Source organism: Acanthochromis polyacanthus, chromosome 1 (genome assembly GCF_021347895.1).
Source record: "Acanthochromis polyacanthus isolate Apoly-LR-REF ecotype Palm Island chromosome 1, KAUST_Apoly_ChrSc, whole genome shotgun sequence".
Lineage (NCBI taxonomy): Eukaryota > Metazoa > Chordata > Actinopteri > Pomacentridae > Acanthochromis > Acanthochromis polyacanthus.
Window position 1 is genome coordinate 55,036,765 of NC_067113.1, and position 27,700 is coordinate 55,064,464.

The 27,700-nt window shown below is 40.5% G+C and overlaps 1 protein-coding gene across 1 annotated transcript in view; it reads right to left on the reverse strand.

Annotated features, from left to right (window-relative positions):
- The window catches only part of mybpc1 (myosin binding protein C1), a 31,337-nt gene extending 5,453 nt beyond the window's left edge, over window positions 1–25,884 (reverse strand). Inside the window, exons 1-30 of the mRNA XM_051951710.1 lie at window positions 25,842–25,884; window positions 25,705–25,731; window positions 21,910–22,110; window positions 18,467–18,508; window positions 17,887–17,928; window positions 17,104–17,214; window positions 15,980–16,128; window positions 14,979–15,096; window positions 14,826–14,880; window positions 14,086–14,142; window positions 12,653–12,661; window positions 10,230–10,396; window positions 9,995–10,127; window positions 8,155–8,163; window positions 7,755–7,879; window positions 7,557–7,662; window positions 7,049–7,215; window positions 6,792–6,957; window positions 6,604–6,710; window positions 6,368–6,504; window positions 5,098–5,257; window positions 4,909–5,013; window positions 4,636–4,824; window positions 4,000–4,134; window positions 3,414–3,581; window positions 1,398–1,486; window positions 1,124–1,319; window positions 861–1,000; window positions 614–773; window positions 29–165 (exon numbers count right to left, since the gene is read on the reverse strand). Coding sequence (XP_051807670.1) covers window positions 29–165; window positions 614–773; window positions 861–1,000; window positions 1,124–1,319; window positions 1,398–1,486; window positions 3,414–3,581; window positions 4,000–4,134; window positions 4,636–4,824; window positions 4,909–5,013; window positions 5,098–5,257; window positions 6,368–6,504; window positions 6,604–6,710; window positions 6,792–6,957; window positions 7,049–7,215; window positions 7,557–7,662; window positions 7,755–7,879; window positions 8,155–8,163; window positions 9,995–10,127; window positions 10,230–10,396; window positions 12,653–12,661; window positions 14,086–14,142; window positions 14,826–14,880; window positions 14,979–15,096; window positions 15,980–16,128; window positions 17,104–17,214; window positions 17,887–17,928; window positions 18,467–18,508; window positions 21,910–22,110; window positions 25,705–25,731; window positions 25,842–25,884 — 3,450 coding nt within the window. The remainder of the gene's footprint in view (window positions 1–28; window positions 166–613; window positions 774–860; window positions 1,001–1,123; window positions 1,320–1,397; window positions 1,487–3,413; window positions 3,582–3,999; window positions 4,135–4,635; window positions 4,825–4,908; window positions 5,014–5,097; window positions 5,258–6,367; window positions 6,505–6,603; window positions 6,711–6,791; window positions 6,958–7,048; window positions 7,216–7,556; window positions 7,663–7,754; window positions 7,880–8,154; window positions 8,164–9,994; window positions 10,128–10,229; window positions 10,397–12,652; window positions 12,662–14,085; window positions 14,143–14,825; window positions 14,881–14,978; window positions 15,097–15,979; window positions 16,129–17,103; window positions 17,215–17,886; window positions 17,929–18,466; window positions 18,509–21,909; window positions 22,111–25,704; window positions 25,732–25,841) is intronic.
- Between the last annotated feature and the right edge of the window lie 1,816 nt (window positions 25,885–27,700).

Sequence of the window (27,700 nt, forward strand, 5' to 3'; positions counted from 1 at the left end):
CAGTTTTACCTGGGGTCCTACCACCTACCCTTGGGTTGGCACGGACACTACAGTTAAGAGTAGCGTTGTAGCCGGCAATCGCAAATGTGTTGATTAGCGGCTGTGTGAACTTCGGCGCCTCCTTGAAGTCATGGTCGCTGTACTCTGGCATTTTCACCTGCATGCCTGTGGGGGTAAGGGTAAAGGAATGGGGTTGTGCATGATACTGTCGCTGAGCGGTATCATGTGGGAAATTCCCTAAGTGATGAGGGAAAGACAGTGTTTTTTAATTTATCATTTGCTGACACTGTGACACCTGTTTAAGGGCCTGTCAGTCATAACCCGAACCCTGGGAACCAGGCTCCCTTTAGGGTGGAAAACATCACTGACAGTACCTTGCAGATAACAGCTGCAAAAAATATAGACAGAAAATTAAACAACTGATTGACATTTTAAACTTGTCATGAAATTTGTTCCAAAGTTTTCACTTTGGAAGCATTTTCCCCCATCAGAAATATAGGTCAGGGAGCTATGTCTACAAAAGGGCAAATACATTCACAGTGAACCTTTCAGTACACTTTTTCTTCAACTCTCACTGATTCATGCACACTCACAAACGCACAGTCTGTAGTACCTTCTTTGACGATGAGAGCGCTCTTTTTGGTTTGGGTGGCGGTTTCACTCAGACCACACATATTCTCAGAGAAGATCCTGAAGAAGTACTCGTTCCCAACCACCAGTTCTGTGATGGTGATGCAAGTGCGATGGTAGTGTTCAATGCATGTGTACCATTCCTGAAAACCAACGCAAAGCATGTGACATTAATGTTGTATTTAATGTGTTTTCACGTGCACTTTCATTTAAGTAAGTCCATCTTCTACCATTGTCTTTTTGTCTGCTTTCTGAATGGTGTAGCCTGTTATTGGGGCGTTGCCATTGTCTTTGGGAGGGGTCCAGACCAGAGCTACATTTCCTCCCCAAACATCTTCAATAGTAACACTCACAGGAGGTCCAGGAAGATCTAAACATCAGAGAAAAAAATCTAAGCAAATAGCTAAACTACAGTGTTACTAACAAGGCTCTTTTTTTCCTTTTGTCCTATGTTCAAGATAATTTTGTTTGAAATCATGATCAGCTCACTCACCTACGATTTGTATGTCAAGAATTGCTGTGTCCATGTGGTTTTCAACCTGCACTGTCATGTCATACTTCCCAGAGTGACTGCGCTCTGCCTTACGGATGAAGATGATGCTATCACAGTCTGTGTTACGGATGCTAACGTGCGTAGGCTCTATGGGCTTTCCCTCCTTCAGCCAGGTGACTTTCGGCCGGGGTTTGCCCTAAACACAAAGACAAAGCAACATTATCTCAGTAATCTGCTCAGAGCTTCATAACAATAATGGAGCTGGGAAATTTACCAGGAACGGCACCACGAGGTTGACTGCTTCTCCAACTTTGCGAGTGTATGTCTGCTTCAGGTGTCGTGGGACTCGGATCTTGGGTGGTTCTGAGGAGTTACACCACACGGTGTTATTGAGGAAAGATTTCATACATAACACAACAGACGTGAGTAAACTCCTGTGCATTATCACTGAAATGTCAAGTTCAAATTTCTCAATGATTGCATTATTCCCAAGACAATAAGTAGATTATTTCCCCTTATTAACAATCAAAAAGAAATACTTAGAAAGCACATACTGAAAATATAAGCCTCATCTGTGATCAGAGAAACGAAATTTAGCATACTTAGAATTTTCAATTCGCCTACTATTAACAGTTTTCAGCTGCAAGTTTGTGTCATGGAAAAAGAATTGTCATAGGAATTGAACAATGTGACTGTGACATTTCATGAAAATTTAAAAGGAAAGATCAGCGACAAACTAAAAAGCAGTCAAAACAAAGTTTCAGCAGTAATCATGAGGTATAAGAAGAGCTTTAGTACCACTAATCAAAGCCCCAGCGGCCATCTAAACCTCTGCCACTGACAGTACATTAATCTAGCTCTGAAAAGCAGACAACTTAGTGATTCAGATTTGGCAGAAAGCTTATCAATGAAAATAAGAGATCTTGTGAATGGTCAGACAGTGTTAAGAACACTGCATGATGTCAACCTCTATGGATGGCACTCAAGGAAAAAAAAAACCTTGCTTGGTCGTTAGCACTAAACTGTAAAATTAGACTTTTCAAAACAACACTAAAGTAGCCTGATGAATACTGGATGCACATTCTTTTGTCAGATGAGACCAAGATAAATTTGTTTAGCTCTAATGGGGTTCAGCATATTCTGTGTAAATTTGGGACCACCACAGTGAACGCATGACAGTGAAGCACACAGGTGTTGGGGAGATGGTATTTATAGAAGGAACCATGACTGCTTGTATATTTACTATAAAAAGTTAGTTTGCAGAAGTTTCTGTCAGAAGAGAAATATTCCAGCAGGCTAACAACCCTTGGGTGTGTGCTTGCTTCTGTTATACACCGATTAGGCATAACATTATGACCAACTGCCTAACATTGTGTTGGTCTCCCTTTGCTTCCAAAACAGCCCTGACCCATTGAGCCCTGGACTCCACTAGACCCCTGAAGGGGTGCTGTGGCATTCCTGAACCATTTTTGCTTTGGTATGGTGCATTATCCTGCTGAAAGAGGCCATGGCCATCAGGGAATACCGTTTCCATGAAAGGCTGTACATGGTCTGCAACAATGCTTAAGTAGGTGTTGAGTGTCAAAGTAACATCCACATGGATGGCAGGACCCAACGTTTCCCAGCAGAACATTGTCCAAGGCAACACACTGCCTCCACAGGCTTGCCTTCTTCCCATAGTACATCCTGGTACCATGTGTTCCCTGGGAAAGCGACCCTGACTGGTCTGCAGCTATGCAACAAACTGCAATGCACTGTGTATTCCGACACCGTTCTTTGAGAACTAACATCAACTTCTTCAGCAATTTGAGCAACAGTAGCTGATCTGTTGGATCCGACCACATGGGCCTTTGCTCCCCATGTGCGTCAGTGACCATGTAGCCAGTTCACCACAGTTCCTTCCTTGGACCACTTTTGATAGATACTGACCACTGTAGACCAGGAACGCCCCACAAGAGCTGCAATTTTGGAGATGCTCTGACCCAGGAGTCTAGCCATCACATTTTGGCCCTTTGTCAAATTCACTCAAATCTTTATGCTTACCCCTTTTTCCTGCTTCTAACACATCAACTTTGAGGATAAAATGTTCACTTTTGTGAACTTGCTGCCTAATATGTATCCAACCCACTAAGAGGTGCCATGATGAAGAGATAATCAGTGTTATTCACTTCGCCTGTCAGCAGTCATGATATTCCTGATTGGTGTATCTTTCATGTCAATACTGATGTTCATTTCACCTCTTTGTTTTTATTTCTAAGCCAAGCTGCAGTAGAAAGTTCTCAGAGCTCACCAATAACCTCTTTGACCAGGACTGAGTGCTGCAGGGTCCGTGGAGCGCTGGCTCCAGCTGCATTGATGGCTTTGACACGAACTAAAATCTTACATCCCGGGGTCAGTCCCGTGATGGTGTACTTGGTTTTCTCTGTCAGCTCCTTGTTGGATACTACCCAGTCATCACCTGCAGGGGGAAAAGACATTCAGTTGAAAAAACAATTTGTTAACAACCTTTAATGATTAAATTTGTTAAGTGTCTGTGTCTGCTCCAAGTTCTATTTTGTGGGGTATGTCAACCACATAAAGGGAAGCTAAGGCCTTAAAAGACTTTGCGGACAAATTTGTGACGTGTCGATGGATCTAATCTTGGTAGCAATCTGCATACATTAATAATCTGAAATTTTAATCTACAGTAATATATTTTACTTAAAATGCCATTCTGTTATTGTAGAAAGTAAAATATTTCCCTCTGAAATGTTGTATAAATTAGCAGTAACGACCTCATAATTGCACTTTTGTACTTTTTTCTGATTAAATGTACTTAGACACTTTCCACTACTGACTATCTGTAGGGTTCTTCAGTACAGTGGAGTGTGACTCACTTCCTTCTATGCAGTACTCCACTAAGTAGCCATCCAGACCAGCAGCTCCAATGGTTTCAGGAGGGCGCCATTTCACGGTCACTGTGGTGTCGGTGACGTCATCCACAACCAGCATAGTGGGCTCACTGGTCACAGCTGATGGGAGATAAAGGTTTTAGAGATCAGACGAGCCACAGCTACATTTCCCTAATCTGTGTTCCATCAAGAGTTATGAAGGAGATCAGAAAACATCCACTTTGTTTGGTAATGAACACATGAGCAAGGCGCCTCTCTTTCTGGCTGGTATGTTATCAGTCTTCCCTTTCAGATCTCATTAGTCGCTGCTCTTGCTGTCTATTCTTGTATTCTGACAGACCTGATCTCCTAAACCTCTAATCCGCAGATGATTTGGCAGCCATTATAAAGACATATTTAATATCCTCTAAAGCTCTTGCCTGTCCAGTGGAGGTCACAGTCAGAATGCTTGGGATGGGGGGTATGTGGGGAACAGCTGTGTCGCTGGGGTACCAAGGGCAGATCACAGACCTACTCCTTCAAACTTTGTCCATTATTATGAAACTGTTATTAGATAGTCTTACATAATTCTGTATTATTCTTTCCTGGACAAATTATTGGGGGAGGCATTGGGCTACTCACCAAGAGGAGTAAAGGCTTTGGATGGTTCACTGGGCTTAGACACACCGATGGCATTGACTGCAAAGATCCGCACTTCATAAGGCACTCCTTCAATCATCTTCTTGGGTTCAAATGACAGTTCTTTGATCAGGTCAAAGTTCAGTCTCATCCACCTAGAGCTCTGTTTCTTTTTCCTCTCGATGAAATAGCCTTTAGAGAACAGTCAGAAAGTTCTTGTTGGAAAAACCAACACATACATTTAAGCTTTTGTCAAAAGTATGATGCAATGTTTACCTAAAATTGGGGAACCGCCATCGTATTTGGGTGGTTCCCATGTCATAGAACACCAATCGCCACCCACCACTGGGACCAGGGGAGCTTCAGGTGGGTCAGGGATGTCTACAGAACATGCTCAGATTAGTGATTCGTGAAACAAATGAACAATTCTCTATGTGATACTTACTTTGAAGATTGTTGTCTTACCAACAACCTTGATTCTGACGCTGGCCGTATCCTCACCAGCCTCATTCTGCAAGACTATCTTATAGTTCCCAGAGTCCTCCCGCTCTGTGACCTCAATCGTCAGGCTTGTCTGGTCGCCGTATGTTTCAGCTCGGACACGATGGCCTGACTCAAGAATCACCTGAAGCAAAGGAGACACAAAACTTAGTAACTACCACCCACATTGTGGTTTAAAGTATAAAGCTGTGAATGATGTATATTTTTGTTGATGTCATCTCAAAATTTATGAGTAGGGCAGATTTGACACAACCACAGTTCACCAAAGTGCTGCATAGGCTTAGAATACCAAGAAAAACGCATGGAAATCTACATAAGCAATTGTGAATAATGGTAATAAAAAACAATAAGAAAATATTGCAAAAATAGTTATGGGGCAATAAAAGATGGAGTCAGGGTGTCTAGCTTAATTCTGACTGCCTTTAAGAGGAGCAGCAGCAGCAACTTTAAAGGTTGTCTGAGCAGTTGTAACATGAGAAGGAAAACTGTTTCAGAGATTTTGAGCAGCCATGAAGGCTTGATCGTTCCTATTTTTGTGCCCAAATCTTAGAAGAGCTTCTCGTTGGTTGACCTTCATGCTCTAAGGAATGATGATACAAAGGTTTGACTAGATATGGTGGTGCCGATCCATTTAAAATCTTTTTTAAAAAGCAAAAGAATCCCAAATTTAATCCTGAAGACAAACGGATGCATTTTGTATCAGCTGGATGCAAAATATTTTTTTGTATCCATCATTCATTCATGATGGAAATACAGGAAATATATAGCTTATTGAAATGAATGCAACTGGGCTCAAATGAAGACACTTACCTCTCTGTATTCCTGCTACTTCTTTACTGCCAAAAAAGCTACTGTATTTTAAGTCAAAACTACATATCTCATTCTGCTGCTGGAACTATTCATCAGAGTGCCAAGTGTGTGTTAATAGTCCCAAACAAATGGACTGTTCACTCCTCTTTGAGTGAATGTTTGATTAAACCTACACTGCCCAGCTGGTTTAGGAAATTATATAGCCATAAATATGCACTCCATATAACAAATTATATGGAGTGCATATTTGTGAGGTATTTTTTATTTACCTCTTCAACAATGACCACAGATGGAGTGGGGAAGTCCATAAGTATTGAGAGACAGACAGTGGCCAGTTGGTTTCAGTGTTTTCATGGCATAAATATACCATGATGACAACTTTATCATGGTTTAAAAGATGGAAACTAACTAGAAAGCAGCTCACCCTTTCTCCCTTCATCCACACCACTCTGGGTGCTGGTTCTCCGCTAATGGGGATCTCCAAACGAAGCTTGTTTCCTGCTACAACTGTGACAGTGTTGTCTGGGAAGTTCAAGCTGTCCAGGTGTACCTTAGGAGGGTCTGCAGGAAGTCAAGTTTGATAGATAGAAAGTTAGATAGAAAGCATATAAAAAGAATGAATGAACATGGCTCCAGTCCAGCGAAGAGCAGTTTGTGTACCAATGATGTGGATTTTGGCAGACAGGCTCTGTGAATATCCCTCAGGTACGAATGTGTAATCTCCTGCATCATGGAGGGAGCTGGTCTCAATTTCAAGTCGGTGGACTCTGAAAAACAATTAAAGATGTTGGTTAACAGTTAAGTGATATCAGTTTTGTTTGAAGAAAGGTTAATAGAGGAGGTCATACTTGTTCCTGTGTATGATGTTAAGGCGATCACTGGGCTGAATCAGCTGTCCGTTCCTGTACCAACGGCCTGGGACGTTGCCTGGGTAGATCTCACAGTGCAGCTTGATGGGCTGACCCAGCTTCACTGTCATGTCCTGCAGGTCCTGGTAGATCTTCAGTGGTTTCACTAATTAAAAGCACAAAGGTTAAACAGAATAGAGCTTTAAAAAGCATGCACAAAATGGAAAATGTGTAAAAGGCGAGAAAAAGCTGCATACAGTCAACTTGAACATGAGCCTCAGATGTTCCACCAGTGGCCATGATGGAATAAGTCCCAGTATCCTCTCTGGAGGCGTCATCGATCACCAAGTAGTGTTTGGTTCCTTCAGACTTAACTCGATATCTCGAGCGCACCCCTGTTGGAACCTCAACACCGTTTTTCATCCTGAAGGAGCATATTAAATAGTTTTCATTACACAAAGGGTTAAATATGCAATGAACAACTTACAAGTGCTAAACATGGTTGCGATTGTAGTAACATTGTTCCTGTATCTATGCTACATTAACTCCTGATGTAATATTTGATTGGACTCAATTTAGAGTGATAATTTCTTGACAGTAGCCTGTAATTGGTAGAAATTGCAGCATGAGACAAAGTCCTGAGAAAGTTATTTGATGTTTGGATAGCATTATAATCCAGTCTTTTCAGCAACAGTCTTGTGTGTTTGCGATGCTGATTTAAGTTGTTACTCATAGCAGGTTTAGATGCATCATTTGTGATCTTACCACTTGACTTGAGCACCTTCCTCTGACACCTCACACTCCAGCTCAATCCTCTCATTCACTGTGGTCTTCACAGCCTCAAGACCTTTAACTACCTTAACAGGTAACTCTGCGAGGCAAGAGAAGAACAACAAACTGAAGGCAAGTTGACTGAAACCTTTCAGGTGTCATTACAAAAAGCCCAAAAGATGATGGACATACCTTTGACAAACAGCTCTGTGGTGCATTTCTCATCTCCTGCAGCCACTGAATAGGCTGCGTCATCATTCATGGTGCAGTTGTTGATGACCATAATCCTTTGCGTGCCTTTGTGCTCAAAAATATACCTAAATAAGGAGTCAATCAGTTACATCACTGCTCACCTAAAGAAACTATCCAATATGCATACATTCCTAAAAGAGGAATGGATTTTATTCTAAATTGCTGGCCAAAGAAACTTAACATTATCTTTAACATTAAATGTGTACAAAGTTTTATTGTCACGTTCTAATTAACATGCTTTAAACACCCAGAAGTGAGACTACACACAGAGGAAGCAGGCTCACACCAAAACTGTGACATGGAGAATCAACTGGACGGACAGACGAACGGATGGACTTACTTCCTTTGACTTAAAGTCAGCAGTAGAGCCAGAATGGGACCGGAGCACACGGAGAGTACAGGAAGTGATTTTAGCAGACAGGAAGGAGCACCACAATATGACAGACAGACAAAGACAGAGAGACATCATGCCTAGAGGGGTACAGTGTGTGGTTGAAAACAGTGTTACAACAAAGAGGAGGATCAAAAGGGAAAAGGAGACTTTTATAGAGAAGTCTTCTGAACAAGGAACCCTGGAGAAAATGATCAAAAGCCAGAAAACAGCAATATCCTCCCAGATGGCTTTAACTTCAGATGGCTTTGAACAAAATCTTTAGCTAATGTATGCAGTATTTATCAAGTGTACAGCTTTAAAACATCTATTCTGAGATTTTATGAGCAAATATTTTAACTGCTGAATCATCGTCATTTACCGTGTCCTCCATGAAGTAAAATTTTAAACTTAAAATCTACTGTTATCATGTTTTTGGATTTCTATGTACATTTCAAAAGAAATACATGAATATATATGTATATGCTATTTACACATAAATTGAATGAAATATAACTCAAAGGCATTGTTTTCTTGTGTCTCGTCATGTTTTGATCTCAGATTTAAATCAAGTTGCAAAAATCTCAGATTACCTCTGTTGTTAACATATTACTGGAGGAATGTTAAACAAAGGCAGAAAACATGTTATGTACATTGACTTACTACTTGAGCTTCAGCCCACTTTAACTGGATTTTGGCTACATAAGCAGTGACACGTGATCACTTGTTAAATTGATCAATCAAATGACAGCTTATTTAGTGTTCATCTGGAGTCATTTTTGGCGCCCTAATGAATCCTTTTTTTTAGCTCTATTTTGGTCTTCACCAGTTAACAATAACTATACAGTAAATCAACAGCTAAAAGTTCCACCAGCTACTTGATGGGAGAGGCTGAAAACCTAAACAAAGACATTGCACGGTCACATAATTCTCAGTGGGTTGGTCACTAATAATAACATTACTTAAAGTAGCTTTAAAGTTGATCTTTCTTTTTAAATGTACGCATTTTTACAGAAAGCTATGAGATTTGTTTTTCTCCTTTTACTTGCATTTCACGAACAAATATTCACTGCCCTATAAAGAAACCATTACTCTGAACTATGTGGTACAGTGTAATTGAAAAATAAAGGTAATTAAGCTTAAATAATGATGGGATTCTTACATAATATCAAAGTTCGTAGTAATGTAGTATCTATTAAAAAGACCTGTTTGAAAGCCAGACTTTGGTTAAAGACCTGTAAAGGAGGTACCGCCTTTTTCCTGTATAGAGGAGGACATAGGCAGCAGTTAAAATGGTAATCAAAGACAAAGTTGACATCTTACACTGCATTTACACCCAAATGTAGCTCTGTGGCCAGTTATTGTGTTTGGCCATGTAAATTTATAACGTTATCCTGATATGTGTGTGAGACTTTGTGGGAGCCAATAAGAGCCACATTAGAGCCGAGAGGATGTTATTTGTTCACTGGGCGTCAGCTGGCAATGGTTCACAGTGCAGTGGGTTGAAGTGGCGGCACATGAGGCAAAAAGGTGATGTAAGGTTACACTAGACCTACTATTTCACTAATGTGATGTTAAATGTGTTTCTATTGGGGTATTTGTAGAAATGTGTGCCTATATGGAATCTGAACTGGACATGTGAACCATTGGGCTTTATAGAGGTGTCAGAGTGAAACATATACAAGAGAACCAGTACAGAAAAGGCATTGGCACAAATGAAAAGCATTTTTATCTAAAATGTCTTTCATTTGTGAAGTGTTGAACCCAAGAAGACAGAGAACTGAAACACAAAGATGATGTTGTTGCATACTTGGGAGATGGCCTGATTTCCTGCCCGTTCTTGTACCACTTCAGCTCCACCGTGGGGTCGGCCAGATCCACCACTAAGCGGATCTTTCCACCTTTATCCACCTGATATGCTGGATCCAGCTTCTTTGCAAAAGCTTTGAAAAGGCAAAAACAAAGTCACAATCAGTAAAAGCCTACGCTAAGATCAACATCTTGTGACTTGAGTACTGTCCCAGTGTAATCTAAGACTTATCGACCTTCGCTCTTCTTCTCCTCTTTGGGAATCTTTTTCATCCTCTTCAGCAGACCCCTCAGATCTGTGATGCCGTACATAAATGCAATCTTCTCATACTGATCTGGCCGGGCGTTCTTCAGGATCTCCCACACGTCCACTTCTGGAGTGTCATCCTGCTGTTTGGGCTCCCTAGTCGTGCAGGATACAAGGTAACAATGTGAGGACAAGGGTCACATGCAGGCGTTTGCAACGTGTCCTGAGGAACTACTCACTAACCTCTAGAGGAACAAGTTTAGAAGCAGGAGATTTCACTGAAACTTTACAGTTTGCTGTATATTACAGTGGAATAAGGCTGTCTTTGGTTTAAGCATGCTAATATCCTGCAGAGCGTTCCTCAGGACATGTCACACAAAGGGATGGGCATGGTGAGCTGTCCACCTGTGTGCTGACGTGACGCCAACATGTTAACAGGGTAGCAGCACTAATAATGCAAACACAACAGTGTTCTCCAATTTGCTTAGAAGTTGTGGATGCTTTACTGTGTCAGGGTTTCATTGATTAGATAATTATATGGTTGAGTATGATTATAAAGGGGTTACCTGCCTCAGGGGTGAAGACACTGAGCACCAACTGCAATGTCGCCAGCTTTAGCCCAGATAAGGACCTTTTGCTGCAAGTCTTTTCTCCACTGATCTCACTACTCGCACTATTCATATAGCCATAAAATACCTTATATATGAAATGAAGAAGGGCTAACCCAATGACCGGATGGTTGGGGCTCATACCACATGGGTGCAAATACCCTGAGTGACGAGTCTTGGTTTTGATTCCCAGCCTTGGACCATTTGCTGCATGTCATTCCCCTATTCTATTTTGGACACAATAAATTCTAATTGAATTTGTTTGTATATACTGGCAACTGTAAGAAGATAAGCTAAGTATATGATTAGCCTGTCAAGTTATTACTCTAAGGTCAGATAAAAAAGAGACAGTCGCGAAGCAACGAATATGGGCAAGATTTGAGAAGATCTTTTCATTACTGGGTCAATGTACCACCCAAAGATGATGATTTCAGTGTTTTTACACTCGGGGTTGCCATTAAAGGTGGAGTACGTGATTTTAATCCAGCACACTTATTGAGTAAAAAAAACTCCTCAAGGTCTGTCAGCTGTCCGGGGTTCATGCTCTGGCTCTTTAAATGGGAAACAAACACAATATCAATCCTTACACCGCTGTCCTAGTGTGTTCTGTTTGTGTTGGTGCACGTTCATGCTTGTGCACAGGCTGAGGGAAAGGGAGGTAAAGGGAAAATAGGGGGGAAAAGGGCAATGGGAGTAAGAAGGGCGATAAATTTGCCACACTAAATACACTAACTTAATGAATATCAACAATTTGTCTCAATAGTCACAGATTTCATCTTTAAATCCACAAACATGATGGTAAAAATTATTTTTTAAGGTTTCTAACATGCACTGCAGGATGAAGGGAACATATCAAAGAGGAACTTGGTTTGGAGTCTTCCGATGAAACATTAAATAGGGTTTGTTTTTTGATCAGGGTTAAAACACACAGGAGCAATCGCAGATCAATAAAGTGGAGTTTATTATTGATTTACTGTGGCTCATTCTGCACACAGTACAATGCTAAGTGTTTTTGTGTCCCACCAAGTTGATCTGCAGCATGCAAGGGTTTGGGGGTAACCTGCAACAAAGGGTTTATAATGAGGATTTTACACGTTGCTCTTATAAAGTGGCCCATCCCTTTGTTTATTGTTGGTTTGAGTGATCACTTCAGAGATGCTCCGACACTGTTAGATGTAGAAGGTTTCTATGCAGTAGGTCATGCTAGATTTGTGAGATTCCAGTTAATAAACATGTCGCACTGGACATGAGTGTGTCTATTAGTTTAAATAAAAAACATTCAGTCAGTTTGTTCCTTCATAGACATTTTCCCAAATGTCTGAAAGGTTTGGTGTGAATAGCGTGAAAAAAAGAATTATTCCAATCTTTGCTTGTGTTTCTCATCTGTTTATTTTCAGGCAATTATGAAGAAGGCTGAAATAAACATGGTGCTATTTGACTTATATTTCTAAATCGAAATAAACGACAATGTAGCGTAACACTATTTTACAGCATCATTTCTCTGTGGTCCACTAGCACATCATTAATGATCCAAAATGGAGCTGTTTGCCTCATAACAGTGCCGAATGACTTCAGGCGCCTCCGAGTGCGTATGAGGCAATGTCCATTTCCATCATCAGTGATTGCTGACCGAGCAGTTAGGAATGCTGCCTTCAAATGAAGTGTTACCGTACTACAGTAGGCCAACACTCTTGCTCGTCCAATTCCTAGAGCTACATGTCATGCTGGGGACTCTACAGGATTACAGTACTCACCCGCAGTAAGGTCTAATCATTTTAAAACCTATGGATTTCTCTTTACTAACCTTTGATTTCTGAATATGTAGGGGAGAAGAAGAGACAAGCCCAAAATAAATGTATAATTTTGCCAGTGAACAGTGTCACTGACTAGATCTCTTTGTGCTCACACTTACACGCTGTGTACACTGAACTTCACATATGCATCATGGTGTTTATTCTGAGACAACAGTAGTATTGCTATAGCACAGAGGTTTTCAGACTGTGAGGCACCTCGAAACAGAGGAGATTTGCATTGGCTATTTCCACCTCTTTACCTACTCAATGCTAGCCTAGCCGCGCTAGACAACCCACGGCAACGAATTTAATTCTCTGCCAGGGTGGGTCTAGTTACCCTCCATAAGGCTCGAGGCTGGATTCTCCTAAAACTGGCCGGATGAATCACCATGAAGTGTAGAGTCAGAAGGCGGGCGTAACTAAGTGACGACAGAGGCGCGACGATTCTGACAGAAACAACCGGCGCACAATAAACAGTTGTCTTTCGACTCTTCTTTGGCCACAGCCCTTAAAGATTTGAAGCTAAAATTCAACTTGAAAGATAAACAATGGACGGCACTGAAGTGTTTCATTGAGAAGAAAGACGTATTTGGACTTATGCCGACGGGATATGGCAAATCCTTAATATACCAGTTGGCTCCGCGGCTCCGCTGGTTGGGAAGCTAATGGGACTTAGCCACAATCCGCTGGCGCTCTAGGAACTATGTCAGCCTATTTGTTGCGCTGATTGGTTGTATACCTACCCAACTGCTGCAGAGTGATTTGAAAGACAACCTTTTAGCCCGCCTCCCTCCCTGTCGAGCGGCTCTAGACCCTTGTGCCTTCAGAACATGGGTCTAGCGCGGCTAGGCTAACTCAATGCTGCAATTTGAACAAAACTTTGTACTCTTCATGAGACCGTACTGTTTTGAACAATGCTCTAATATCTTTGTTTCTCATTGTTTCTGTAAATGTCACAGCTCAAAGGAAGAGGTGACAGTAATTACAAGAGTTGTGGCTATTTGTTGTATGTATTTTTTTTAACTAACTGAACTTAGGAAAATGAGATCAATGAACTTTAGATACTGTGTTGAACCAATGTGCTTCCAGCTAGTTAAAATATAACTCTGTGGGCGTAGTGACTGAAGTCAGTCCTATCAAAACACATTTTGAGTATTAGGAATTCAGACAAAATAAATTATTATTTACATTTTTCATGTTTCAATATCAAGAAGGTGTAGCGAAAGTGTTGACTTTGTCTGAGGATGACCCACAAACTTTGAAAACCTCTGGTATGGTGTCATTAATAATCATCTGCAGAAATGTACTTGTCACCTATACAGTAGCCTAAATACAAATCAAATTTACAAAGGATGTAAGAAAGAGGAAAGAAGCACATTTAGAAAAAGGGCTTAAAAATACTGAAAAGGACAAAATCCACTCGGGGTCAGAATGTGATTCTCACCTATGTTTAAGGAGACCACTAAAGTCAAGCTCGCCTGCATCTTCTTGTCCTTCACTGCTGTTGTTAACAAGGAGAGATTAATAAAGATTTAATCAGAGCTGAAACAGTTTCAGGCACTAGAAAACAATGCTAAAAGAGCAACACAAAGCAAAGCTCCGATGTCAATCAATGCATTAGCTTCAAGCTAACTCACGATTGGCGCTTACACAGAAACCTTTTTTTGTCTTTCCCTGAGTAAAGGCTTGAAACAAGGTGCTTTGTGTAAAAAACACATCAGGAGCGGTCCCAGGTAACATTGTCACAATGTTTCTGTAATGCTGAGGCAACATTATTGAACAGCAATATTGTGATAATGCAATGGAAGTGGGATGCTTTGCATTGCTTTCATGACACATTGTTTGGAGGGAGATTTAAAGTGCAAGAGTTGGCCTTCAATTACACATTGACGGAGCTGGTTGATTTGTAATTACCTTGACGAAAGGTTAATGACATTATCAAAACCATCTCTTCACACTTATATGTCATTCAGTAATATGGCTTGTTGTGCCTCATGGATCGGCACTTTTTCTTTTCTTCATGTTTCAGGGGTATTTATGAGAATAGAGAATTTAGAGATCCTATTCTCTGAAATAAATACCTTGGTTTGGAAAAGGAAAATTCTGTTAATTACTGAATTCCTAATCACTGCTGTTGACCCCTTCTGAATGTCATCGTGGCTTCTTGTTGCGCATTTTTATTACCTTCTTTTGAAAGCTGATCGAATGTCAATACTCTGTCCTGAGCTCTGTTCAGCTTCTGTGAGACAATAACACATAGGTTATAAGTTTAATGGTAATCTTGTTTTTTTCTAAACCGTACCTTAATTATAATGTTTATTTGATATAATGACAAACCTTTAACTTCCAAGTCAAAAGAACAGCTGTCAAACTTGTCCTTGTAGGTGACCTCACACCTGTAGTTTCCAGCATAGTTGTCTTTGGCCTTGATGATGTGCATCTCAAATGTGTGGACCTGCCAAGAACAAGACATAGCAGAGTTTTTGTAAGAGCAACACTATCAAAGAAGCTGGTGGCCGCATACTTTAAAGGTTCTATGGAGTGAAAATTCATTTTTATAGTGTTTTCTGTGTCTTAAAGGTGTAAATAAAAGCTAATGTTGTTGCAGCAAACTCCAAAATGTCTCAAGAATCCCAGACATTGTGCTGTTGGCTGCAAGAGTGAACACAAGAGTCTTCATGCACTCCCAGCATCTGAGGAACTGAACATCCAGGTGTGAATATGAAATATAAACAGGGACTTCGTGAGTTCCTGTTTTCATGTCGCTACCTCAGCTATTGTTTGCAACTGTTTCCTTCCCCCTTGCTCTCTGTGCACACATATACTGTAATCTAACACAACCACATTCCCAAGGAAACTGTTCTCTTTTAGAGATTTTATTTATCTCTTGTCAGATAAGAGAATAAGTACAAAATAGTGACAGATGCAACCCACTGAGACATGTTAACAATTAGTCTTCTCAAAGCCATTTCCAAGCTGCTGCTTTGCACTCCTGAAAGAAAGTTAGAAATGATAGGAAGTCCTGGTCTTAGCCATCTGTGTTGGCTGCTGTGTGGTCAACTGTTTTGCTTTTATGTTTCAATAACAGATTCAGAGAGAGTCTTCTTCCTGAAGTGGCTGTGGACAGCAACAACTGAGATGTTTTCAATGCTACAGATACTGAAACAACCTGTTTAAACCAGAGTTTGTACAGTCATGATGAAATGAACCATCTTGGCAGTATTTTGAGCTAAAAAGTTGAAAGACACATTCTGAGGACAGGTGAGACTCAAATCAAGCTGAAAAGGGCCATAATATTGGACTTTCAGGTTCCAGACGGAGGTGGAGATAAGTGATACCTTAGTTAACCGGTCAAAGGTCTCTTTCAGCTGCAGGTGCTTTCCTGTCTTGCTTGCAAGATCCATCCATTTTCCTTTAAACCACTTTATGGTTGGTTTGCGGAGAAGATCTTTGGCCTCCACCTTAGCAACAAAGGTGATATCCCCACCTTTTGACATACAAAAAAATAAATGAGCACAGAAAATGTCTGTAACACATTATTGTCTCATTTAAACTAATACTAGTGAAACAAAATTATACAATACGGAAGCACAACACACTTCTATTAATGTGGCTCAATGGGCCAAGCTAACTTTGCACTCTTTGCCTCTGTAATAGAAATTCAGAAAAACAAGAAGTCCCACTAAAAGGCATATATCATTACAAAAAGCACAACCTCCCTGCAACATTCTAAAAACCATGATTTTTACATGGATTCCAGTGCTTGCTTCTGAGTCTCTCTGAGAGTAAAAATGATAAAACTAGCTTACATCAATGGATATTTGTTATTCAACCTAATCGTGTGACTCTTTGCTTCCTCAAATCTCTACAGCAGAGGTGGAGAGTGTAAAGTGATCCCTGTAGAAACAGTACGCCACATTAATCTCTTATATTCCCATTCCCTTCTTTGGTTTGCTCACGTACACTACATAAAAAAAGCCATATTTGATACCACAAAAATAGCATTGGTATCCTTTTACTTCTGTTGTATTTGGCACAAGAACAGCTAAACAGACTCATGGTTCAAAGTTACAATGACTGTTAGCAGTCAGATCTTGCAGCATTTTGGATATAAAGGGATATAAATTCTGCGCTTTAGAAGGACTTTTTAAAATCTTCACTGACATCAAAAACCCACTAATTTCTTTCTTTCACAAGAAGTCTTTCTGTCAAGGCTTCATTTATGCATACTTGTGTTCGGCATTTTTGCTCCAATAAAAGGGATGGAGAAGAAGAGGAAATAAGTCTGTTTAAACTTAACCAGAATTATTGTTAAAGGACAATGATGCAACAGTTTTATGGGCTGATTTTACACAAGATAAGTAAATATTACAGGTATTTGGGCTCAAGCATATGTATATTGTCCACTCTGGATTTCCTTTGACTGTTTATTTTCATTTTTCCTTCTTGTCCTGTCACTCACCCACAGCGACGGTGGCACTCTGAGGGGCCTCGATCAGCAGGGTGGACAGCGGTGGGGTGTCGATGGGTTTGTCAAGCTCCTCTGGGGCTTGACCCTCGCCCAGAGACCACACTGGTCAGTGAGGAGAAACACATTAATGACGCAGAACTCTCCTGTACCCCTGAGTGAAATAATACCATGTGGCGCTCTGACACCCACCTTTCACTTTTCATCTGAAACTTTAAGTCTTGTCAGAGTAGAGATACAAAGACAGACACAACGACTAAAAGACACATTCACTCTCTTTCAACAGTCACACCTCATACAGCAGCAGAACCGCAGCTCTTTGCAACATGGAAAGCATGAAACAGACAATGTAGAACAAGCAGCACCGAATTAAATCCACATGGAAACTAACGGTGAAAATTTTTGGGGGGGTTTTCTTCGTTTTCTGGATGCTGCAGTCTTCTTTGAGATCCTGGAGGTCTGAATGTTGTTCAATCACTCTGTTGTCATATAGCTGCTATTCAGATCCTCGCAAACGTAGTATGTCTTCGTATTTTAGCATGTTCACTATTACTAATGTTTTTTCTTTCAACTGCTCCCTGTTATTTCTAATACTTTTATACTTAAGTAGTGTTAGTTGTCTGAAAGAATCATCACCTCTCATATGAGCGAAGAGGACAATTTCAAGAAAACTATCTTTTCTTGTCGCCCACTCTAGTCTTGGAACAAATAATGCCGCTCTAAATAACGCACGGGAAATGAATTCATTTGTTTATTTCTGGACTACCACTTTATTACCTGAGTCTTTTCTCCCCATGGCTGGCACAGGGACGCTATCATCTAAACAGAGACAGAGAGAAATTTACAGCATATTGTAAGAAATAGTACTGTAAAGTCCACTGAAGCAAGCACACACTCATGAAACAGACAAGCAGTTACAGACTTGCAAGCAGTGACCTGAGGAATTCAGATCAAAAGTCTGATTTAAATGCTGTTCTTCTTTTCACTTTCAAACTGTATATTGAATACTGGTTGCTGTTTGAAAGTGTTAATCAGACTGTTGTGATCTGAATTCCAAATTGATTCACATATATGGACATTTAGGTGTTAAAAGAAATGAATAAAAGATTCTGAAAATCCTAAAATTAAAGGGGTAATACAACCTCAGTGCAATGATCTAATGTATATTAATATGTTAGCAAAAGAATATTGAATATCTTGACTTTCGTCTGTTGAAAACTAACTTCCAAACACACAAAATATTCAGAATTAAACATGTCTTCAACATGTTTCCTACATCCAAACAGTGGGTCAATCTGATTTATACTAGTTTGGTCAGAGGAACTCGAATGGTGCTATATTAACAGAGGGATCTTACTAGGCAGCTCAACTGAGAGTTTCTTGATTGAATTGGCATCCTCTGTGGAAAAAAGCACAGTTATAGTTGAAATTAATCAAGATAAATTCAACTAGTTTAGATGGGTTGATGAATCTTCTGTCTAAAACAGTGTGGGTTTGACTAGTTGCTGGATGCTTTTCATTTAAAAACTTAGAGAAGCTGCTGTACATTCCTTTTTTTTTAAAGATTTTGTCTTAAATATAATTTTTAAAGCCAATTGCAATGAAAGAATAAGTTCACCTCAATGTGGCTTGTACAACTTGCAAGTTTACAACTGTGGACTCTGCCCATTGTCCAACCCTGATTGAGGGTATTTAAAGCACCTGTGGTATCATGAAAGACTTTTGTCTCTGCTTGATGGTTTCCATGTGGTTCCTCTGCGACTCTAAGGTAGGATTGTTTCTCGGTTGTTGGCTGTTTTAAAGATTTTGTTGATTCATAGGCAGGTTGTGATTAGTCTCCTGTTTACGTCATATTAATGTCTGGTTGGCTGAGGTTTGTGATGCTAAACGTTTGTCTGCTTTTGGGTGATGTGGATGCTGCCAATTTCCCTCCAGTCTGCATGGCCAATACACCATTACACCAAGATATGTCTTATTTTAGCCAGCAGTAAGAAGGGTGTGATTGTTGAGGTTTACATGTGTAATGTGCTTTATTTGTATTATAGTTTTTTTATCATCTGTTGTTTTGCCTTTGCTCTGTTGTGTTAGCCTTTGTTCTGTACTTTGTATTGAGCTAACTCATCTTTTGGTATTTATTCTGACATTTATGTTGGAGCAGAAACTGCCGGTGGAGGTTAGGCAGTATGGTAGGTTTTCTTCCTTCACAGGCTGTAGTGGTAAGAACACTGCGGCACAATATCTTCCTCCTGTTTTTAGTGATCATGAATAGCTGTGAGTTCACCATTGTTAATTTGCGACACTGGATTTTATTTATTAAGTTGCACTTATGGGTGGGACAGTGAATTTTTGTAAAGTTCCGATATATCCAGCTTCTTGATGAAAAGCCAGGCAAAGATAAGTGTCACATCAGCCAAACCTGTTGATGGTGTTTTCAGTTATTTTTAACTTCTTTTGTTCTGTGAAACAATGTAGCTAATCCTTGTTTTCTTTTTCGGCTTTGTTGACATTTATTGCTTATTGAGGCTGAATCTCCAGCAACGTGTATCGGCTTTCCTGTATACGATTTTGAGTAAGGATTTCTTACTACTGGATTCCTGTTTTCATTTCAGCTCTCTCTACTTGTAGTCTCATGTTATCTTATGTTGCCAAGGTTTTGGGGGGGGGAATTTTTTAATGACAAGCATCGACGACTTTCGCCCACACTATCAGAGACAGATCCTAAATGGTGTCATATGATTAATTAGGAGAGATGAAAATATATGAAGGGTGAGTCGGACATTTTGGTAAATTCACTTCTTGCTGTGTTACCAAGAGGTCGATGAAAACCGAATGATAGATTAAATTTCTGTGCATTTAGTGCAGCGGTACAAAATTCAAATTAAGACAACAGTGAAGTGAATTTTCCAAAATGTAAGCCAAATAAATTAACAAAAAAACTCATGTAAACATGAAAAAGGAATATCCTCAGTGCTATTCTTCTATCATGGCCTAGAACAATTAAAGATGTTTCATTAGCTATTTCTTACCTTTAACACAGAAAATTATTGTCATGGGCATTAAAGCTGTTTAATTCTTAAGGTTGGAGTTTGTTGACGTTTAAAAACTGAAGGCAATAATATCAAACTGTTCTTGGACACAGAAACAAAGTGAAAATATGCAGTTCAACTGCGACTGTGATAAATATGCATATACACAGTTAGCATACATGTATTTATACATGTGGAATACTGTCATCACATCCATCTTTATTTGTGATAAGTAAATAAAGGTTGATGTGCATTATGTTGCAATCACATTTTTTTCATGTATGTCAGGTCACAAATTGGAATATTTACAGATTTGACACATCCATACCAAAAATATGTACCATTTTGAGTGTTGAGGTGATTTTTTTCAGTGCTATTTTATCACCTAACAAGACTAGAACACTCTAGTCCTGAACATACAAACCTGAAATTTACATTATACACCAGAAATCTAAGTAGTGGGATGAATTCTATTTTGTTTATTGTTCTGAGATCCTTAGCACTGTCGATTCCACAGCCGCATCGCAAGAATGACTGAAATTACTGTTAAATTTTGGAAGCACTTCTGGGGTGCTGTGAGTTGCTTTTAGCCTGATTTAAGTTGAGTGCTTCATGGCAACCATCCTCAAAGGGGAAGAGCAAAAATGAGGAAGCTGTGGGGGTTGTTGTGGGTACCAACCTTCTTGGGGTGTTGGGGAAGTAGCTGCAGCATTATCATCATCTGCAATAAAGGTGTCATTGACAAATACACCCACTTATCAAAAAGTCTCCAAGTCCATCACTGGCAGGCCAACAAGACACAAACCAGCAGGCCGTCACGGCCATCGAACGCATGCGAGTCAAGACTTTGAATCTATTGTGACATGCAGCTCTTGGGGAAGAAAAAATAAGAGCAAAATACTGATAAATGACTTGTAAAACACTATCTGCTGTATGTCTGTGTGGACAGCGAAAGCTTTGAGTCCGTAGCTGCAAGGTTCTCAGAACAGAAGCACAAGCACCGCAGTGCGATACACACAAGTGCATCAAATAAATTCAGCCTTAAAGCAGCACATATTCGCAAAAATGCTCATAATCAAGCTAAGGAAACTCTGCAGGTTCAAAGCATTGCAGTTGTTTCACCTGAGCTGCAGCTTCTATTTGCTGTTTGACCATTAATATCAAATTATTTGTGATGCATACACAAAAAAAATCTCACTGAAACCAGCTGGTTTGTCAGCACTATATTTGGTGTACAAGCTTGTTTGTTTGTTTCTGCTGCTTTGTTGTTCGGCCTGTAAATGTATTTTCTTCATATAGAATCAAGACTTGAGCATTGACTCACCTTGCACACAAATTGCATCACCTTCAGTTTGCCATCTCTGGATCTAATCAGCACTTCAGTTATTTTTTTAGGCATCATTGCACCGTAGCGTCTTCAGGTGCAATCATATGGTGTTTTTTTTTTTTTCAAACTTTTTGAAGATGGCATGCAATTAAAGCCAGGGTTGGGCTGTTTAAAAAGCAAGTTATAAATCAATGCATGGCTTCAGTTAGTGACTGAAATCCATAGCATTCTTATCAGAGAGGTAAAATTAATCTATTCTGTTGCGAGCATCTCAGTTTTTAGATCATGTAAGATAAACGGCAGTTGTTGCCATGCCGCTGAGCGATTGCGGTGTGCTTACTTTCAGGGCTTGCTTCAGTAGCATTTGATTTGAAGAGCTCGAGGGGTAAAACATGCACTTTGACTAGGAGAGACATGGGACCGATTGATATTTAAAAGCATACTTACCGGGTGGTGGGGGAGAGCAAGGGCCCTCTTCCTTTACAGCGGACTCTGCTTGCTCTTTCACCCCACCAGGCTGTAGCTGGTTTGAGCCGTTCTCAGCGGGACTCGGCTCCTGAGCCACCACAGCCTGCAATGGCTCAGGCTCTGGGGGCTCTGGGTTCTTCCCATCAGTCTCTACGGGTTCTTTCCCCTCTGCTACCGGCTCTGTACAGCAGACAAAGCGCCAGGCTGGAGCAGCAAGCATCGAGCACAAACACCTGCAGCCTTACAGGACAATGCTCGGCCAGAGGAGGAGGGTATACACAGCGAATGACAAGAATTACACACTCCTAACTGGTGATATTTGAGTCAGGAAGGTAAATTTAACTCACTTGAATTCTTGACAGCAGATGTGGATGGGAATGTCTTTCATTTTATTAGTATTTGATCATAAATAAGAGGACGAGACGGCAGCAGGGATCACCAAAGTTATTGCAGATGTTTGTACGTGTACTTGTATTGTAAACGCTGCATGTAACATTTTATTAATTCTATCCATTCTTTTTATCATTGAGGAATGAATGCAAAGTGAGTGTTGTTGCAGACCCGAAATCACAAATTGAGTTAATGAGATTGTTCATGCTGCTTATGGAGAATGATCCTCGTGTTCCTGAAGGGCTCGGTGAAGCTGACAGACATTCTTAGGGACATCATCACATTATTGGACGTTTCCATTAACAGCATCATACTTTACACTGTCTATTGTTACATAGGGTCTGAAATCATTTTCCAGAGGGCAAATGGTGGAGTTATGGGCATGCAAGTGCTGGACTGCAGCCCTAAGGGATATGCCAGCATCCTGCATGCCAACAGTCTGTTCTCATCTTTCTGTTTTCATTTGAATAAAGTCACACTATCTGATCATTGTCCTTTAATGCCACACCTGACTAGGGTGTGGATTAACTAGTGGTCAAGAATTTGTTACCAGTTCAACAGCTTAAGAGATTTTTGTGCACAATTTGCTAAATTTAACCTTTTTCTCTGCATCAGAAAAGATCATTTGTATGCTGCATTTATGTTTCTGTTCAGCATAAACTAAGAGGAGTCAACCATATAGCACTGAAGTCATTTTGATAAGAAAGACAAGTGGCACTACAGAAAAAAAAATTACCGTCTTGGCACCAGTATTGCCTGTTCAGTGTTTTTTTAAAAAAAAACAGTGATCCATGTCATGAGTTGTTGAAGTGGTTCAGTTTATTGCTTAAATACAACCCACTGACTGCCAAAAATGTAAACGCTACTCAAAGAGCCAAATCAAAATCTGTAAGTCATGTCCCAAACACATCTTTTATTAAAGCTGCTTTGCTTTTCTCAAACACACCAGTGGAGGATGTATCTGGTCATTGCATATCTATACTGCAGAGTGATTATGGAGGCAGGATTTACTAACTTAGATACACGATCAGGTTGCTTGTAGCAATAAATTTGGACAGCTGGGTTTTGAATCAGTCAGTAAAGCCCAACTTCCATAATCCCTCTATAGACCTCCTGTTTGATGACTCAATAGTCATACAGTCACACAAATAACAGCCGCAGCAGGAGTTAGTACCGGCACCATGTGTCAGGGCAAATCCAGCAGTACAGGCATGTGGATGTGTGCACAGTGAGTGGAGTGGCTCACTTAAACTGTAGCTAACCTCGTAAACGTTTTGTGTGCGTTGAGCATTCATACCTCCACAAGAAAAGTGCAGTTTCAGGCCTCTCAGAGTGAATTAAGTCAACAAAAAGGAGTGATGGCACACACCAAACGAACACGTGATGTGAGTGTGATGTGACACATTCTGGGGCACGTGAAGGATGGGGGGGGGGCGTCAGGGTTACCCACCTGGTGGGGGAGAAACCTCCAGGGAAATCTCAGGTAGTTGTGGTGCACCGTTACTGTCTGGGGCAACACTTTCTGAGCATGTGACAGATATAGTGGTGGATGGAACAGCTGCTTTTAATAAGCACAAAGCCTCAGCATCTGCAGTGCCTCGCTCAGTCTCACACTCGCGCACCAAAACAAACACACACAGACAAAGAAACACACGCCGAGATCCACCCACCTGCCTGCAAGTGGGCATACACACCTCATCACAATAAATCATTTTTTCCCAAACCACCCTCACAGTTACAGATACACGGGAATCTGCATTTCCTCCTTGAAAGTGTGAAAAATGTGCTGTTAATATGTCAAGACTCGAGTTTTTGCAAAGGTCACTGATCTTCATAGTTGCACATTAATCAATACATTAATCAACACACTAGCTGGGAGTATCGTGCAATCATTTCATACCTCAGTAATGTGTTAGATCCTCTCAGTTTGAGATAATGCATGCTTGCATTGGGGATTGCAATTTTGAATTCTGTATTTAATAGCATTCTCTGTTCTTCTGCATTTTAAATAAAGGTCTAGGGCATTCAAGCTTTAATAACTAAAGATATGTCTCCTTTACAAGCAGTATTTTGCCTTATTAGCAAGATTGCTATTGATAACTAGAAAAGCACTCAGAGAGTGCAGACCTCCGCCAAGGATCGAGAGGAAAACAGGAAACCCATGCAGTAAAGGATCATGAGCTGGAATTGAACCTGCACCTCTGATACAGTTCTGTTTACGAATCACCTTCTTAACCAGTTGAGCTATCTGGACTCCTTGATCCAATTTGTTGGACGACATACTAACCTAATATGTTTTTGTCATATTTTGGACCACATACTAAAACATACTAAAAAATTGAAAGTGATCCAGAATCCAGGATCCTTTCCGGATTGCCACCAAAATTAAATCAGCTCTTCCTCTTACCATAGTCTACATCCCCTCAAAATTTCATGTGAATCTGCCCAGGCGTTTTTGAGTTATCTTGCTAACAGACAGACAGACAGACACGCAAACGCCGGGTGTCACATAACCTCCTTGGCGGAGGTAATTCGCGGTAAATCAGGATTCAGAATCTCTTAATTTCGGGTTGGAGAGTGTGAACCCGCAACTTTACTCTGAAGACAGGACTTATTAAATATTGTCGTATGCTTTCCCAAGGCCTGTGGCTATTTCATTTTAATATATAGTCATAGTTGTATAAAAACACTTTTTAACTAAGCTATGCTGCCAAAAGTGCTGAAAAGTTTTCAGGACATATTTTGGAATAAGTCATCGATTACAATTGTATAAAACTTGCGGAACACCGGTTATGACATGGGAAACCATAATCCAGTGCAAGAAATTATTTATGAGAAGTTTTCCCTTGATTATTTTTAGTTTGACCCTAAAAAGCTTAACTTTATCCCACCGAACCACGCAAGAGCCTCAAGATGCTGTAGCTCCAAGGTCAAACCGCAGCGCCGGCAAAAAGCCAGCAAGTTGCTCACATGGGCCGACGGGGGCGTCAGCTGAATCAACAGAGAGGGATCAGCTGGCTGGCGAGAGGAATGTCAGAGAGCCTGACAGCTTGGTCGCAGATCCCTCCGGAGCACAGCAGCACATCCATACTGCCGACTATTGGCTCCACATTTACACTCCTCTGCGACTGTGTTTGCACATTCACGCCAACTTTAGGGTTGTGATTGTCATGTTACATGTGAAGACGTGTTGAGTTTGCCTCTTAATGCAAACAGTTGATTTCAACAGGTATTCTCTGACTGTGCATGAGTTGGCTTCCTTTCACTCTGACCTTCTTTCACTTGTGCAACTACCCCTTTTTCAGCACATTTTTGATGACTGCATGTCTTGCACAACTCTAATCTGCTAGACTGAGGTGACACAGAGATTAGATGTGGACTCACCTTCTGGCTGCCCGTTTGGAGTCTCATCTGCAGGAAGAAATACAAAACACATGACTGTCAGCATCTCTAATGCAATCAACATATTCACCTTTTTCCTGTTTGAATACATTAACCCCATTTTATTGATAGTGATTTACCACTAAGCTTGATTGTCTTTGTGTAGGACGTCTGGCTCCTCATGCTTAGACACCATGCAGACTTAAGTGATTATGAAGGAGGCCTCCATGACACACCATTTGTTTGCCCTCTGCCATGTCTGGACTCCAGCCTCAGCAGATCAAAGGATCTATACTGCACCTGGCATGCACTGAAGGGGTTAAAAAATTAAACTCTTCTGTAATTAGTGGACTAGTGGAGCACCGAGACATCAGAACTTGTCTAGTCATGAAACATCTGGAGTGGCCTGGTCTTTTATTGTCCTTGAAAATCTTTCAGGAGTTCTTTAGTTAGAGAACTTATAGCTAACACTGGTTTGGATCCTCTTCATTGTCTCTCTTCGACCATTGCTCTTGTTGACAGTAAATGAAAAGTACAAGCACAGCAACTGTATGGCAGTCTCCTATTCTGTAATGTTCCAACTGTACTGGAAAACCAATGAAATACAGCAAACACAGTTACTTTGGGGGATAGAATTATTGCACAATACATGGGAGTGCAATCACTTGGGTGTTATGTAATACAAGCTGACCCTGAAAGCAAAAGCTGATGCTAGATTATAGAATCCCAAGGGATGGAGTGGAAGAGATGCCCAGCTGTGATTGGTAGTTGGGTAAGTTAGGGCAGATAGCTGAGATGATTAAATCTGGCACCAACCGGAAACGCCAGAGGAAAGCGAGGGTTGCTGTCAGCAGATATCCAGCAGCTTTCTCATGAGACTGTGATGGACAATGAATATGCTGAGCCTCATCACTGAAGTAGTTTGGTTTGGTTTCAGGGTGCATTTATACATTAACCTGAATAAACTGAAACCAACACAGAGTTCAACACACGACTATTAATATTAGAATAGGGCTGGAGTGGGAGATGAAGCTTTTTTTTCATTGTTTTTTGTGCCGTCTGCATGTTACTGTATCAGAATCTCATCTGCTACACCTAAACAAGCCCTGAGATAGCAACCTGCATGCTACAAAGTTTTGCCAAGGATTGGGATTGTACAATAAAGAAGGCCTGCTTGGTTCTTTTGGAAAATTATCCATTTTATTGTTTGCTTATCTGCATGCACATGTTCCCCAAAACATTTCCAACATCATTATGTTGAAGGGGAACTTTCTCTGTATCCTGGGCTTGGTGTTGCCCAAGATGATTGTTCTTGGTTTAAAAAAAAAATACCAAGAAGCTAGCGCATTTTTCCACCATAGCAGCATGATAACGAGGTGAGATAAAGCACCGTGGAGACAGGTCTGGCTAAGCAAAACTCTTATGATGTCGTTGAATAGGACTAATGACTAATCAGCGTAATCGACTAAACTGATGACATAATTAGTTGCCAGCAAACTAAAAAATCAGTAAGCTGTTGGCATCATTACATGTTTTTCATGCTCTGACATTTAGGCATGATGTTTAGAGTTCCTATGCTAGGGATACCAGTTTCTGCCCACATGAGTGAGTGCAAACAATTTACAGCATGTAAGGTCCACTATCTGTACTGGATCGTCTAAAACTATGGATCTCCTTCTCACAGTGTGGAGAGAGATGCTCTGAGAGGACTAAGTTCACTGCTGATCTGAGCACAGGAGAACTGAAGGTAAAAACTTTAGCCTTAATTATAATATAATAATATAGTAAAACTGGACATCAAAAATAGCAACGTTCTAGCAGCAATTCACACGAAATACAAAAAGCTACTGCAAAAGTACACTACAAGCACCTTTACTGTCTTATGTGTTAGTGATTACATACCTAAAACAACCTCGAGTTCAATTTTAAAGCTGACAGGAACAAACAGTAATGACCAGCAGATTATTTGTACATTGATACAGTGCAAGCCTGTTGATCA